We start from the raw sequence: 16,538 nt of genomic DNA, 5'->3' as shown, positions 1-16,538 counted from the left end.
CAAATCGATAATTACTGGCGGTTTGGCGCTTCACAATTTTGAAAGATAATTGTTTCCATCACAGCTAACCCACATCACGTTTTAGCATGTTGAGTAGAGGAGCAAAAAAATGGCTACCCAAGATTGAACCTGGTGAGTGACCAATCACGTTAGTTTTCTTCGGTGGCTCCCTCCAGCCATAAGACCCAACTGTGTTCTAGGAATCTCTTGTGTGAGGGTGTGGGATAAATTATATAAGCACATAGTCTTGTCCCCCCTACCTGTCCCCCTTGACCCCACGTTGTAGTCATTCAAACTTCACATGAACCCTTGGACGTATGTAGGAATAACTGGAATCATGAGTATCCATTGATAATGTGCCCCACAAACTTTGCAGATGTTTGCGAATAATATGGTGTATCCCCTGGCTTCTAGTTTGCATATCTACAAAGCTGCATTTTCATTCGCTCTGTTAGCAAACCTCACAAAATGCTACTTGGGGATTTGTTTGGAGGAAGATGGTTGTTTAGATGTTAGATAATGAGTGGCTCAATCCTCCATTTATATTAAAAAATATTTCTTCAAAATATATTCACATTAGTATATGGTTACCGCAAAAATTGCACCAGATTTTCCCATGGTCCTAAGATTTTTGCTGGTGACAGCAGTCCGTTGGGACTGCCTTATAATATCTATAATACAGTATGATGAAATAGTATGTCTGGTGACCTCCTGCAAATGGTTTAAAATTAAAGTGACACTTTTTCGACTGTCCAAAAATCTGACAGGACGGAAAACACATGGATCAGCAAATTACTTGCCAATCCACTTGCTTTTGTCAAAACTTTGGGCGTTTTCGACTTCTGTTTAGTATTTTTTGTTGCCGGTGCAGTTTCGACTTTTAAAAAAAAACGGATTGGCATTGGCAGAAAATTACTATAAAACTGTCAAGAACTGCTGCAGTTGAATAGCAAAGTCGTATTTTTGTCTATCCGTATTGAATTGTCTATCCTCCCCCTTGAAATATATATATATATATATATATATATATATATATATATATATATATATATATATATATATGCATGCCATGTGGATATAGCTAATTACAAATGTGTCCTCCTACATCATTGCTACAATTGGGCCAAAAACCCCTTCTTGTGTTTTAGAATTTGTTTTGGAATGTGTACCGCATAGAATGAAATCTTGCCTTTCAAGTGAATGATTTGTTTAAATTTGATTTACCAGGTTTCAAGCTCCTGTGTTACTATTCACAGTCCAGTAAGTGATAGAGGCAAAAAAGTCACATCAAGCATTCTCATGAATGACTCTCTTCTGGATGTAGTGGAAACTCAGAGAGCTGCAGGGGGTAAAGTCTGCATCCGTGTGGTGGTTCAACGTGTGTACTGCCTTACGTCAAGGGATGGGTCTGATTGTCTTCTGCGAAGGAGCAGTAAAATGAATTCTAATCCTGGTGCAAGTTTAGAGAAGCCAGAAGTCAGGTGAGTACAACATAAAATTATCTTTGGCAAGAGTGTGAAATAGTTTGTTTTCCATCAGCCTGGTTATAGATGATGACCGCTCCTTTAGCTTGATCCGATCCTTTGTCCATAGCTACACTAGAACAGCTATCCAACATTTTACCATGTTAAGTAATTTCCAGAAGTTTTCCAAATGTTCCACATATGGTTAACTTACATTTCTTTGGTTCAGATTGCAGGCAATTTATCAAAAAAGATATGGCAAATGTTCAAGATTTCCTCACTTAAATATGTGCTCAAATTCCTGAACATCACAGGAGCATCTCTTGTAGTGAGTTAGCATGCACAGAACAAAGTAGAGGAGGCATTCATGGATCATCGACTTTGCTTTAGCTATGCTGAATGGCACAGATGATTGTGCCTCTCACAAACTAACTCCAATCTTTTTTTTTTTTTTTTTTTGGCAAGGTCTACAACTTTTCACATTTCAAAGAAATGTGACAGAAAGGCGATAGGCTAGTTACACGCAATCTATACATGCTTCTCTCTATATGTTTCTTGTCCTTTTGAACATACATGTTTTAAGTAAAACCACAATAGAGTTTTTATTTTCCTTTTTTCCACCAATGAAAACATTTTCTGTGTAATGTATATTACAGTTGGTTTAAAAGTATGGTTTATTGTATTGTAATTATGTCTGTACATTGTTCAAGCCATTAAATTTTTAATTCAGTTCAAATAGATGTTTTCAAAGTGGTTATGCCAAACTGTCCATGTATATCTTATTTTTTATAAGATGGATGTGGAGAGATTGGCATAACTGCGAGATAGATAGATAGATAGATATTATTGTATTTATTTATTTATTTATTAACAGTTTCTCATATAGCGCACACATATTCCGCAGCACTTTACAAAGAATATTTGAACATTCACATCAGTCACTGCCTCAGTGGAGCTTACAATCTATATTCCCTGAATACAAAGGGGTTTGTTTGCAAGAAGCAAACGGAAAGACAAATGTGCCTTTTTGGGCGCACTCTTTTATATGTTAAATATAGGACATGATTATTTAACTTAAAACATAACTTTTAATGGACTCTTCATATAAAAAATAGGGAGCATTTATCATTGATTATCGATCAGTCAGTTACACATTATATCTTGACATTCTAAGGCAGTTGTACGACTGTTTTAAGACTGGGATGGTCTTTTCATCAGGATACACAGCAAGAAGTAATGCAATGGTGCAGGGTATGTGTGGAATTAAGGGGTGAGCGGCATCTGCACATTTTGAGCAGACTCCTAAAATGCGTTGAAAGGTGAATTATTCTAACTATCACAATTTTTTTTTTACATAGAAATAAAGTTCTAATCTTAAAGGGGCAGACTAGATGAGCCAAATGGTTCTTATTTGGCATCCAATTCTGTGTTTCTAAAGCCTTCCAATGATGTTGGTATAAACAGTAAATTGGTTTATTATAAGGCTTAATGCACCTACTGATTAAGATACAGTATATATATTATATATATATATATATATATATATATATATATATATATATATATATAGACCACTAAGATTTCAAAACTATATGCTTTTATTTGGTCATGTGACTTCTGTTATGCTTGCTTTTTATATTAGGAGGTACATTATATGTTATCCTATATTTATGTACTGTAGCGTAAATAGACCGTACTCTATAGATAGTGTCACATCTGGTTATCTGTATATGTTGTGTCTATAAATTCTTTGCCTAAGAGGCCAAATTGGCAGAAGCAAGAAACATTCTTTGTTATATTGTAGTATATGAAGCATTTGCTCATCTTTTGGCAAAATATGGGACACGATAGACTACTGGTTAAAGAGCCAATGTCATTTTGTCCAGCAGTATATTCTTGTGCATGTTAAGTTACTGCCAGCATATTTCTATGTGAATGGGTCACATCTGCTGTTGCTTGGTGCTTAGTTAAATGCAGATGTTCCTACTGTATATGCATGGATTCTGACATTATATAGTCATTCCCTCTAAGTTAAAGAAGATGGTACAATACACCATCAAACCATATACTAGTTGGCACTGATAGCTAATTTAATGTGAAATGCATTGTATATTATTGTTAAAGCCTGCTTAGGAATGGGGGACAGGTAGGTGACAAATATAAGGGCTGATTCTGAGGCTGATGCAAGGCCTTTGTTTACATATTATGGTGTATTTTAGGAACTGTGTATAGATCGAAATCCCAAAGAAGTTACACTTTGCTTGATTTCCCCCAGCCAATGTAACACCCTCTACTAATATCTCTATCACTGTTAACACCACCATCATCTCCCCTGTTCCCCAACACCGCTGCCTGGATGTCACTTGACTTCTCCCTCTCCTTTGCAACCCACATCCAAGCTCTGTCACAATCCTATCGGTTCCAGATGCGCAACATTCGCATCAGGCCTTTTCTCTACCAGAGTGCAAATAAACTGATCATACACTCACTGGTCATCTCACAGCTCGACCACTGCAACTTTCTCTTCATTGGCCTGGCTCTCTCTCATCGCTTCCCTCCAATCCGTCCTCAACTCCACAGCCAGGCTTATCTTCCTCTCCCGCTGCTCCCCTTCAACAAAATCTGCACTGGCTACCATTCCCCTACATAATCCTCATCAAACTCCTCACCCTCACATACAAGGCCATCTCTAATTCCACTGCTCCGTATATCTCCAACCTCCTCTCCATTCATACTCCCTCCTGTCCTCTACGGTCGGCCGATGACTGTCGTCTCTCCTTTACCCTGATCACTGCTTTCCATGCTAGACTTCAGGACTTTGCCCTTACTGCTCCCCTTCAGTGGAACAAGCACACCTGCGTTTTCCCTAACAATCTTAGAAAATGGCCAGGTGACATCCGCGAACGCCAGATTCTTGTCAATCAACTTGCAAATGGCTTGCGATCAGAAAAGACGCTGGATTTTATCATTGGATGGCCTCACGCATGCACGCTATGATCAGTATGCTCGCGTAGCTGTTCGATAATTGGCCGGCCTGCAAATTTTGCAGCCCATCGATTAGATCTGGATAACCCCCCCCCCATGTTTTAAAATTGCGAAAATCACTTCCAAATTTACTCATCGCTGGGTGTGTCACTGTCACTAGTTTTGTCTTAAAATGCCTTTTTAATGCTCATGTGACATATGTTCCATAAAGTGATATTTTCTTATGCAAAACCTATCAATTTATATTCTGTATGTAAAATGCTATTTGCATATGTATGTCAGTTGTGATTCTCTAATAAGCAGGCCATGTGATTGGACGTGATAGGCTGTAAAGAAAGTGTATGTCTACTGTACACAGCAGGGAGCCATGTGTGAGCTATAAAGGACATTGGGGCAGATGTATGATCCGTCGTTATGGGGGAGAAGGGGTATCAGAGCACGTTATGTGCACTGATACCGCTTCTCCCCCATGTATGACGGCGCCAGGATGCGTTAATGGACAGGGGCGCTATGCGCCCCTGTCCATATCGGCGCTGCTATCAAAATGATAGCAGGCCGAATGTATGAACGGTCAGCATCGCTGACCGTTCCGCACGAAGCCGGGTTTGGCTTCGCCAGCATCAGGCTGGCGAAGCACTATCTAAACAGCAGGGACAGCGCTGTCCCTGCTGTCAGCTGTGGGCTGCGCTGGGGATCTCGCGTGAACAGCGAGATCCCGCGCATGCCCAGTGCGGCCGGCCGGGGGACAGGAGATAGCGCATCAGTATTAACTGATGCGCTATCTCCTGAAAGGGACATCGCCGGAGGGGGGAGTTAACGCTCCCCCGCTTCGGCAGACAAGATGTTAATACATCTTGTCGATGTCCCTTCCTGCTTCGCCTCGCTATTGATGCGAAGCAGGAAGTATCATAGCGGCGCGATAAGCGCTGCTATGATACATCTGCCCCTTTGTATGTTATACACAGACTTCACATCTGCTTAGGTGATAAAAAAAATGTAAAAAGCATTTGGTAAAGTGAATCTCTTTCCATAAAATTCCCCAAAATATTGATTAATCACAGGTCTTCGTCCTCGAAATGAATGTAGGTAATTATGTAAACCTGCTTGTTTGGCAGAAAAACCCTGTGCTACGAAAACCAAGAGACTTTACACCCTTCCCAATTAAATAGTTTCTATATTAAAGGAAGTAAGGGTGAGGTCAAGGAGTAGAACTGGAAGGATAAAACGGTCTATTGAACTGAATCTCGTGCACACGAGAATGCTTTTTAAGCTAGCCATATACTACTGCGATATATAGCAGCAGTCATAGACGCCGATTCTGTGATGAGCACCCACAGCCGGAGAGGTGCATTGTGGGTCTGGCGTGCGTAATGCAGCATTGTGACTACACGCAGTGCTGTGGACTAGCCGCACACAAGCAAGCATCATGGGGAGGGAGTCCGGGGGGGGATGTCAGGAGGGAGGGAGTCCCTCCCTGCCATCCATGCATTGTGCCCCATCCACTGTGTGATACTCTGCCACCCGGAACCACGGACACCTGGACATCCCCTCTCACATGCTGGGCCTGGCTGCTAGCACGTTGCCTCCCGCCGTGCTGCACATTGCCCCCAGGGCTGATGCCCTACTTATTGTTGTTTATAACTGCACGTTCTCTGCTCCTCTTCATCATGTGGGCCAAATCCAGAGATATCCAAAGTCTGGACACAACTTAATGGTCACACCGAGGCTCACCAGAGAAAGAGCTACTTTCCCCCTGGAGTTGGTGGATATTTTTAAACTCATACAGTACCTCATAGCCTTGGTTACCTCAGTGGGACTCATGTGAGTATTAATACTAAATCATTTTGGTGGCGTTGATTACTTTCCATGCATTTCATGGTATCGTTACATTGTGCCGTAATGTGTAAAAAGGGGGACTCTGCTGCTGTAATTTGTAAAAAGAGGGACTCTGCTGCTGTAATTTGTAAAAAGGGGGGACTCTGCTGCTGTAATGTGTAAAAAGGGGAACTCTGCTGCTGTAATTTGAATATTGGAGACAACTGTGCCGCGTAATATAAATTGGAATTATTTTGTAGCCACACCCCTTCCCCATGAAGCTACCCCCCATATTTTTGGCTTGAGCACCCACCAACAAAAACATAAATCGGCACCTCTGGCAGCAGTGTATAGCCTGCCGATACCCTGTAAGCTGGGCGGCAAGATTGCATGCGATACATCGCATTCGGTCCTTTCACATGTGATTGATGGCATGTGACCCCTGTTCCCTGCCGTTGGGAGGAGGGTCTGAGGTCGGACCTCGGACCCTCATTGTTCCCAGTTAATACAACTTCAGTTATTTTTCGTTAGTTGGGTGGATGAGAGAGTTTGTAATAGTGGTTTATTTTATTGGCAAAATAATATAAGGGTCAGTATTACAGTTTATGCCAACTGACAATAATCTTCAGTGATTTTTAGTCAAAATTGCCATGTCGTTGCCGGAGATAAGCTGGCGGCCATCCCCAGCAGCAGCCCACGTGTACATTCAAATAGACACTGCAGCGTCTAGTCAAAATGATCTTGCCTGCAGTGTCTTATTTGGCCAGCCGATAGCGATGCTGCGGGGCCACACATCACTATTGTCCGCTGTGTACACACGGGGCGATTCAGGCAACCCTTCAAAGCGATTTTGACGATGTAGTCAAAATCGCTTAGAAGAATCGCCCGTGTACCCCCCTTCAGGTTTTCAAAATGTGTCGCTAACTTTCCCTCCTACTTTTTATAGGATGCAGATACTTGTACTAGTCATATGTGAACTGGAATGATGTCCTGGTGTGGACATACACTGCTCACCAGATTTGGATCATCTTTTTTATTTTTTTTTATAAACCGTTCATGTAAAAAAAAAATATTTGACTAGTAGAATAACTTCTTAAGCTATTCCTGGTGGAGGTAGAATGTCTAGACCCATAGCCTAGACCAGTCATTCCCAACCTTGCTCCCCAAGTTCCCCTAACATTTCAGGTTTTCCAAGTCGCCCAGCTGGTGCACTGTGTATGTCCAACTGTCACATTTTAAAAATCCACACGTGACCTGAAAAATGTGAAATGTTGGGGGTACCCGAGGACTGGAGTTGGGAAGCACTGGTCTAAACATTCCACGTAGGCCAGAGGTTTGTCATTAATTACATTGCATTCATTTTATACCTCAGAGTATCTACTATATGTAAATGTTTCATTCATCTGTCAGTTACATTTTAACTAGAATCAAATGTAATGAGCAAATGAATGGATGATATTATCTCGAGCTTACAAGTAAATCCCCGTACACACGGGGGAGATATATTGCTCAGTCATATATGGCTGAGCAATATATGGCTGAGCAATATATTGCTCAGTTTCTCCTTTTCATCATCGACCAGAGATTTTCGCTGAAAAAAAAGAAACTGCCGGGGGAGCCCGGCAGTGGAAATTAGCTGGTCGCAGGAGCATGTTCCTGCGACCAGCGATCACTACAAGGGTAAAAACGAGAGCGAGCACCCGGCGATATATCGCCTGTGCACACTCCCATCGCGGGCAATATGGTCGCTTAGCGACCATATTGCCCGCGATATTACACAAAATCACCCCCGTGTGTACGCACCTTAAGCGTCATTGTACATGTGGTTGAAAATGTGCACTTCTTGGAAGACATAGGAAATAAAGAAAAGTGGTTCCACAACACAAAAATAGCAAGGAAGATTATAATAGCCCAAAGAGCTTGCAATCTCACTAGGTAAGAAGACACACACATTTAAGTAGATTATCTCAAGAGATTGAAAGGAACCCTACAGCATGCTCATTACAGATAAGTACAGAATGCTTTATATAGCTCTTCTTGCTGGGTACCATGGAGGCTCAGGTGTCATATACAAAGGAAACGGTGCAATTGTGATCTGGTGGAGACATTTTATACCCCTTTCAGACAGAAAAATCCCAAAAACCCAGGTATTTCCCAGATACAAAAACCCAGTTAAGACTCAGCTAAAAGCTCTGACCCCCTTTTACACACCATGGAAGCCTGATTTTTACTGTGTGTCATAAGAAAAGGACAATTTTAAAGGTACACAGAGATGAGGTCATGAAAAGTTGGTGGCGACTGCTCACTGCATTTCATTAACCATGGCATGACACAAGGATATGTTGTAAACAAGTTTTGGTACTCTTTACTTAGAAGGGCGCCCACGATTTTGATCGTGGGCATCGTTAGTAAAAAATCTCGGGCATTGAATGCACTAAAAAATCGGGTGCGATCAACCGACGAGATGCCCGAGATTTCCCATAGGGAACAATGTTAAATGTCTCAATTGACCCGATTTTCCTGTTCAATGCCTCAATTGACCCGATTTTTCCATAGGAAACAATGTTAAATGGGCCACATCGGCCAAATAGGCACCCTGAAGTGTATAATGGCCACCCGAATTGTTAACGCCACCCCACGATCAACGTCAACCCGATGCGTGGCGAGCGCAGCGAGCCCGCGAGGGGCGGCGGTACGCGTCCTACGACCTTTTCATACCCCCACTATCCACGTCGGCGTGGAGTTGAGAATAGAAAGTGTGGCGAGCGCAGCGAGCCACCGAGCCCGAAGCGTGGCGAGCGCAGCGAGCCCGCGAGGGGCGGCGGTACGCGTCCTACGACCTTTTCATACCCCCACTATCCACGTCGGCGTGGAGTTGAGAATAGAAAGTGTGGCGAGCGCAGCGAGCCACCGAGCCCGAAGCGTGGCGAGCGCACGCGGACAGCTGTGAAGCCCGCGAGGGGACGCGGATACCTGTGAAGGTATCCGCGTCCCCTCGCGGGGCTCGCTACGCTCGCCACGCTTCGGGCTCGGTGGCTCGCTGCGCTCGCCACACTTTCTATTCTCAACTCCACGCCGACGTGGATAGTGGGGGTATGAAAAGGTCGTAGGACGCGTACCGCCGCCTCTCGCGGGCTCGCTGCGCTCGCCACGCTTCGGGTTGACGTTGATCGTGGGGTGGCGTTAACAATTCGGGTGGCCATTATTCACTTCAGGGTGCCTATTTGGCCTCTGTGGCCCATTTAACATTGTTTCCTATGGAAAAATTGGGTCAATTGAGGCATTGAACAGGAAAATCGGGTCAATTGAGACATTTAACATTGTTCCCTATGGGAAATCTCGGGCATCTCGTCTGTCGCATCGCACCTGATTTTTTAGTGCATTCAATGCCCGAGATGGCCGAGATGGCCGAGATGGGCGCCCTTCTAAGTAAAGAGTACCCAAGTTTTTATTGTTTTCATATACTGGTAGGTACATGTTACCTCACATGGCTGTCAGTATATTTGCAATGCTTGAGTACACTGTGGCATCTTTGATTGTCCCAGTCATCTAACAACCAATCAGCCAGCACCCCACCAGGAGAGCCAATCAGTGCCTAACAATGTGTAATAATCCCAAAACCCAGATCGCACCCTTTCAGACCAGACAGCCGTCGACCTGATTTTTTGGAATTCAGACCTGGGAAGAACCCTGGTAAATTCAAGGATTGAAGCCCTGGTATTTTAGACCGGTGTTTACCCTTTTAAACAGAAAAATAACCTGGGTCTACCCTCCTGGACCAGGGTAATTCCCAGAGTTTCTTTCTGTCTGAAAGGGGTATAAGTTATGTCTGTGAAGCAAGTAATGATACCTTACGTTGTGGGCTGTATTCAATGCGGCTTGCGAGGGCATTCCTTGCCGTCAAACCCACTTGTTGTATTCACTGTAAGGGGCAAATCCTCGCCTTGAGAAGATGGTGAGGATCCCCTTAAACGGCGTGGTTCGCCACAAATGCAGCGACTATGCCGTATTTTGTGGCGAGCCTTGCTTTTTAATGGCCACACTTGCCGTTTCCATCTCACCTCAAGGAACAGGCAGGGTGGAAACAGCCAGTGAATGGGAGGGAGTTGAATACACTGATGGCAAGTTATCTGCACTTTTTGCCGACACAGCTCGCCGTCATGGCATTGAATATACAGTGTATTTTCACATTTTTTTAAATGTAAATAAATGTACTGTAAAACCATATATTGATTATGCTATTCTGAGTGTGAAGAACTATGATTAGGATGAGTTAAATGTGTTCAGACACACATTTGCAGTGTGAATCTTATAGTAGCCTTTTCCATCATTCATTATAGTAGCTGCTACTGTGCGTGTACCTAGGACAAGGAAATATTGGCTACATCCTTCCCTTCAAATATGTTCCTGTTACAGTCAATGGGATCATTGTAATACTGTACAATCAATTACATGGCAAACTGAAGCTATTATTTCAGTATAAAGGATTGTTGTTTAAAAAAAAAAAAATAAACCTCTCCCAAAATATCTCAGTCTGATTCTGACACCCTATTACATTTGGCCTGTAAACTCCATAGTTCACCTTTGTCCTGGTCTCCAATTTATAGTATATTCAACTTTTTCTCGATAAACATGTGCAAAAGAAAACATGTCCATGAACCAACATTTTCAGGGGTAAATCTTCTCTTCATTATTCACTATTGTTTTATATAACCACCAAAAGAACTTTAATCTTTTTTTTTTTAAGACCTACTGGGGAAATTCTCATTCTGACAATACCTGGGTCAGGGGATCTGAGAAATCCAACATGTTGGTATTCCAAACAATTATCAGGCTGGGGTTTTTAGCATGCTGTTTATTTGCTATTTACCTGATGGATCAGATACAGTGTGTGGCAGGTATTACTTGATGTTATAAAGGACCTGTTTTAATAAAATATTATCAAAGGATAAACTGTCTGATAGTAATGAGAGGATGGACCTCCAGCCCTGGTCATACTGATTAAATATAGCCATCCCAATTAGATGCCTAATACTGGTCGGATCTCTGTTATCCGTGTATTCCAAAAACAGAAATATCCCAACCCCTTTTTTCATACTTACCTCGTCCCTCGATGTCCACTGCGTCTTCTGGGATCCTCTTCAGCGTCATCTCCGGTCCCAGGAGTGCATTGCGTGCCTGCGCACTTGTGGAATTCACCCCTGGGACCAGCGATGCCGCTGAAGAGGATCCCGAATGCCGCCGGGGGACACTGTGGACATCAGGGCACCACCAGGGGACCAGGTAAGTATGAAAAAAAAAAATCCAAAATCTGTAAAAATCCCTTATCCAAGATGTTTGTGGTCCCAAGAATTTTGCATAAGGATACTCAACCTTTATCCTATTTATCCTGATAATGTTTTACTGTCCATACTTTAAGATTTGAAGGGCTGGGGCTTCAGAAAAGAATATGTCCATATATGAATATTGAGTTACCTGTGCTGTATTTTGCTAGACTGCAGCTCTCTAATGCTAGCTACAGTACAGACCTAAACGGTCAGATGAAAAAGTCTTGCATCAGTACCAATCCAGTCACTAGATCTGACTACTTTGGTAACGGTCCTGGGTACCACATTGGATCTTGCAGCGGATTGTTGAGGTGTGTACCTAGCATTACAACATGATATAATTTGACCGTCCAGCTGAGAATGTGTTGTCCATATTACAGGGTTCTGAACAGTGTAATATATATATTTATATCCTAAAGTGTTAACAGTGAGAAAAACTATTAGATGAGACACCTGTCAATAGTTATTTGATCTACGGTATAATATGCACAGTATGAAAGTATGTCTGTTTTTTCCCGGGTCTATTAACATGTATGTAAAATGTTACGTTTATTTCTTCCCGGTCTTCTGAACACGAAGACTGGTGTTTGCAGAGTGCACAGTAGGTTTATCGGATGATTTGCTGAGTTGCTCTGCTGCACAGGAAGTTGTTGGAATGTGTGTGATAAGTATCTGTTAGTGTACATATTTTGTTGTAAAAATAGTTATGCTGGGAAATGTACTGGGACAAAAAAAGCTTAGATAATGGTTAGTAACAAGTCAATCAGTGCAAATGACTGTATATTGCTTGTGTATTCAAAAACGACAGAATATTCAAGCAAGATGAAGGAAACTCAAAAGCAATTACACTTCATTATTTGTAGAGATGCGTACACACTATATGATAACTGTTAACAATGTGCACTCTAATGACATTGTTAACGATATTATTGTGCAGATCATCTAGTGTTTACGCACTATATCATTAATGATGCACATTCCCACGTGTCATTAACACGACCCACCCCGACCTCCCCCCCGCCATTTGGACATGCATGTCTAATTTTGACTAGATCATCAATGACTACATGATGTGTGCCCTCTATAGTTTGCCCAGGACTTTCGCTAACAACTCAATAGTCATGTTGACAGATATTGGCACAGTTTGGTCAGAAGTGTCATGGGGCTGCAGAACATGTATCTGTAAGAATTTGTGTGAGGTGTGTTGAAACTGAAATCTAAATCGCAGTGTATAAATAATGCAGCCAGTATTTTACCCTGCACAGACACTATATAACCCACTCAAATCGAACACTTTCTGTACGTTACATCTCCCCCACCTGCAGTGCACATCCATTTTCCCATTTGAAAAAGATTTTGCTTTTAAGATCCTTACTCAATCACCCCCATAGCCAAGGTGATAATGTCAGACTTGTGTGGCAGTTTGCATGCTATCCCTGCATTTGCCTAGGTTTCTCCTGGGCAGACTTCCTGCCTCCCAGTTATATGGTAGGATTATAACTTTTTTTGCCAACATTTAACGTGTGTAGGTGGTGTTGGGAAATTTTAAATGTTAAGGTCAGTGGAGCTGAAGCTTATGTGAATGAATGGTTTTATGCAAGAAAAAAGCAACATAGAATTCCTCCAGCACACTACAAAAGACAGGTAAATGAAATCTCCATCCCATGTGATGGTTAAAATGCAGAGATCCCAGTTACGTATATTTGTGAAGATATTATTAAGCCATTTTACGTCATCGGTGGTCCTAATACGATGTGATAATAGTTCTTTAATAATCTAATCCAGCAGAACTATGAATAAATGGGTCTTGGTGAAATGAAGGCTACCATAAACAAAAAGGAATGCATATGGCAAACAGAAAAAAGAACACAAACATGATTGGGCTTTGTTTAGCATTTATAAGTTTGAGCCATCCATCTCTGATACATCTGTATAACTGATATACTAGTTCTAGCAAAGACTTGTGGAGGAAGGTAGGGAGGGTTGAAAAACATAAAAAAATGATTATGGTGACATGATGGAGAAGTGAACTAATGCAATTAATGGTCATGTCATTATACAAATATAACAATATTTATCTATGTTTTTGCATGTGCAAAGTGTAATATTTATACCATAACAGTGCCCATGTCCTTAGCATTAACTATCTCACAGTAATTAATCACTTTATATTAAGGGGGTATTTAAATCCAGGTCCTGACTGTCGAGACCCTGGCCTGTTTTCATTCCGCTAGCCAGTTTATCGGCAAGGGGGAGTCAATGGCCTGCCGATCGGCGATAAGGGGGGGTATACGAAAACGTCCGTGAATGACAGCGTTGAAAAGACGCCTGACACTATTTCACCCGTTGGAAATAGCGGCGGAGATTGAATACCCTCCTAAGCCATAGACTAGCAGCAGGGGAAATCCAGAGGACTGTGTTGGTTATGTTAAGATTGTGATTTGCACTAAATGGCCTACACATGGGGAGATTGTGATGTGTCAGCACCGTGTGCGGAGCGATCTGTCTCCGGGCGTGCCCGGCAATATTTTAGATGGCGATTAATCCGCAGGCGATTGTGACACGCAGGTCTGCACATCGCTATCTCTATGGCCCATACACATGGAGCGATGTAAGGGCATTTTCTAAGCGATCTAGTTAGATCACTTAGAAAATGCCCTGAAATCTCCTCGTGTGTAGGCCCCTTAAGGATTGACTTTTCTTAATATTGAAATCTAGAATAGACTTCAAAAGCAGGACTTGATATGAATTGAATGCCTCAACTGAACAAGTACAGGTTATGCTTCATAGAAGAAAATATTCCATGCCTCAGCAATTATAAGGATCTGTATAGGCTAATTGTATTCTTTTGTGTCATATTATGATTTTTTATGGGATGAGCCCATCAATTAATATATGTGCATATATATGAATTCAAATCAAACCTAAACAAGGAAGATATCCATTGATTCAGTATTTATCTGATACAGCAGTGCTTCTATTGTTGATACATTTTTTTATTGTAATTTTGGTCATTATGCAATGTAATGTGACCGTATTTTGTGTAGCATTATTTGAAATAATATTAGTTATAGCGTCAGCATATTCTATACAGTTATGAACAAACCATAATAGAACAAGAGGGGGGTAATTGTGTGTTGCGCAATCAATTAGCTGCTGGCACAGGGCTTGTCAGGCCCTAATTGGTAAACAAGAAAAAGGAGATATTTGTGTGCCAGCGCTTGCTGTTTCAGTAATTACACGGTTCTCATAAAAATATATTTAATTAACGTATAAAATACATACATACATTTAATAAGAAAATAAAAATAAATATAGAAATAAAATTAAATGCTGGTGAATCATTTATCGCTTGAGGTTATTCTCATATAGGATAAAGTCCCGTAATAGGGGGGATTTGTAAGCTGACTTATATTACCATCAATCCGTCTGGTAAGGTTTTGAGTCCAGAATCTGTGACAGCGATGGTTCTGAAATGCCTTATGTTTTCAAAGGCTCACGGTTCCCTTTTTATAAAGACTTCTCCTCCTCTGTGTGGATCTTTAGGGATAATGCAAACCCAAACGATTTTTCATCCAATGAGACAAAGGGGTGTCTGTAGGGTGTTGAACCAGGTCACTTTAGGATGGAGTCAGCAGGTAATGTACAGCTCAACGCGTTTCCCCGGAATATCCTCCTCCGGCTTCCTCAGGAGCAAATGTGGTGTGTGAGCAGCCGGTTTCAGGCTTTATACCTGTGCTGCTGATTTAATTAATGATTCACAGGTGCACCAGACTTGTTACATAATAATAAAAACAATTTAAACTTAGAGAACCGTGTGTATACTAATCTTTTTATATAATACATTCTTTCAGGAGGCAATCTTTAAGTTAATACGTTTAAAAATCATATAAGGAATCTTAGGTTAGAGGCAATTATTAATTATAGATATCTGTGTCAGTCGGTCACATGACCCGGAAATAGGATGCAAATGCACATATGTATCAAACGGCAATAATTTGCCCACTATGAAACAATTCATGATGGCGCCCGGACTCGGTGACTACTCTTACCTGACAGGGAGTCCCCACCCCTCACCGATTGCCGGTATCGGTAGAGGAAACGGGGATTCTTCCTGCGGCATCGCAGTCGCGTCCAATGTGTCGCTAGGCAACCCGTCGTCACGTGATCATACGTGACTCGGGTAAGCCCCGCGTCATCAAGGTTCCCCCCTCTCGCGCACTCCCCTCCCTTCACGTCAGGCGTCACGTGCCTGTGCAACGTGATACATCACCCGGCGCGTCAGGAGCGTCTAGATACGCAGAGGGGAAAGAACCTCCCACGTCGCCATGTAAACAAAAAGACCTTCCGTCCCCATGACAACGTGCCATTGGATAGGTTGCTATAAGCATACCCATACGAGTCCGCGCACCATTCTAATTGATCCCATTTACAGTGATATTTCACAGTCACAGTTTTAATAATAATCTTTCTTCTTGTAAGCGCTATTTTTTATTATTTATTATTATAGTTGGCAACGATAGATACCGCATCAGAAAAAATAGGATCAGGCAGATAATTTTATAAATAATCTTATCACAATATACATTATAAACTGGAGGCGCATAACAACATATTATAATTACATTAGTGTATTTGCTATAGACAAATTCACAATAGTATCTATTATTCTGTATAAATCCCACAAATGAGAAAATAAGAGACACAAAGCAATAGTAGAAGAAGCAATCTACAAATACATCAATAGAAATAAATATAAATGTAAAAATAAATAATAATAATAATAATAATCACCACAAGGGATATGGGTCAGACATAGAGATTACATGTACATATGTATACCATACACATGCACATGTATACATTTTATTACAACGCTGCATTTAACTCTATTGTTTCGTTCAATCCATCAGGGTGTAATGAATTGAACTTTAGTGTCCAATAAATT

The 16,538-nt window shown here is 41.6% G+C and overlaps 1 protein-coding gene across 8 annotated transcripts in view; it reads left to right on the top strand.

Annotated features, from left to right (window-relative positions):
• SPIDR (scaffold protein involved in DNA repair) overlaps positions 1 to 16,538 on the top strand; it is a 419,457-nt gene that overhangs the window by 244,017 nt on the left and 158,902 nt on the right. For all 8 annotated transcript variants that reach the window (XM_083187433.1, XM_083187431.1, XM_083187430.1 and 5 more), the window contains one exon: positions 1,228 to 1,481. In XM_083187433.1, the coding sequence (XP_083043559.1) occupies positions 1,228 to 1,481 (254 nt within the window). The remainder of the gene's footprint in view (positions 1 to 1,227; positions 1,482 to 16,538) is intronic.

Source organism: Crinia signifera, chromosome 5, assembly GCF_055691185.1.
Source record: "Crinia signifera chromosome 5, ASM5569118v1, whole genome shotgun sequence".
Lineage (NCBI taxonomy): Eukaryota > Metazoa > Chordata > Amphibia > Anura > Myobatrachidae > Crinia > Crinia signifera.
Note: the sequence above shows the minus strand (reverse complement) of the source record. Positions and strands in the feature narration are given on the sequence as shown.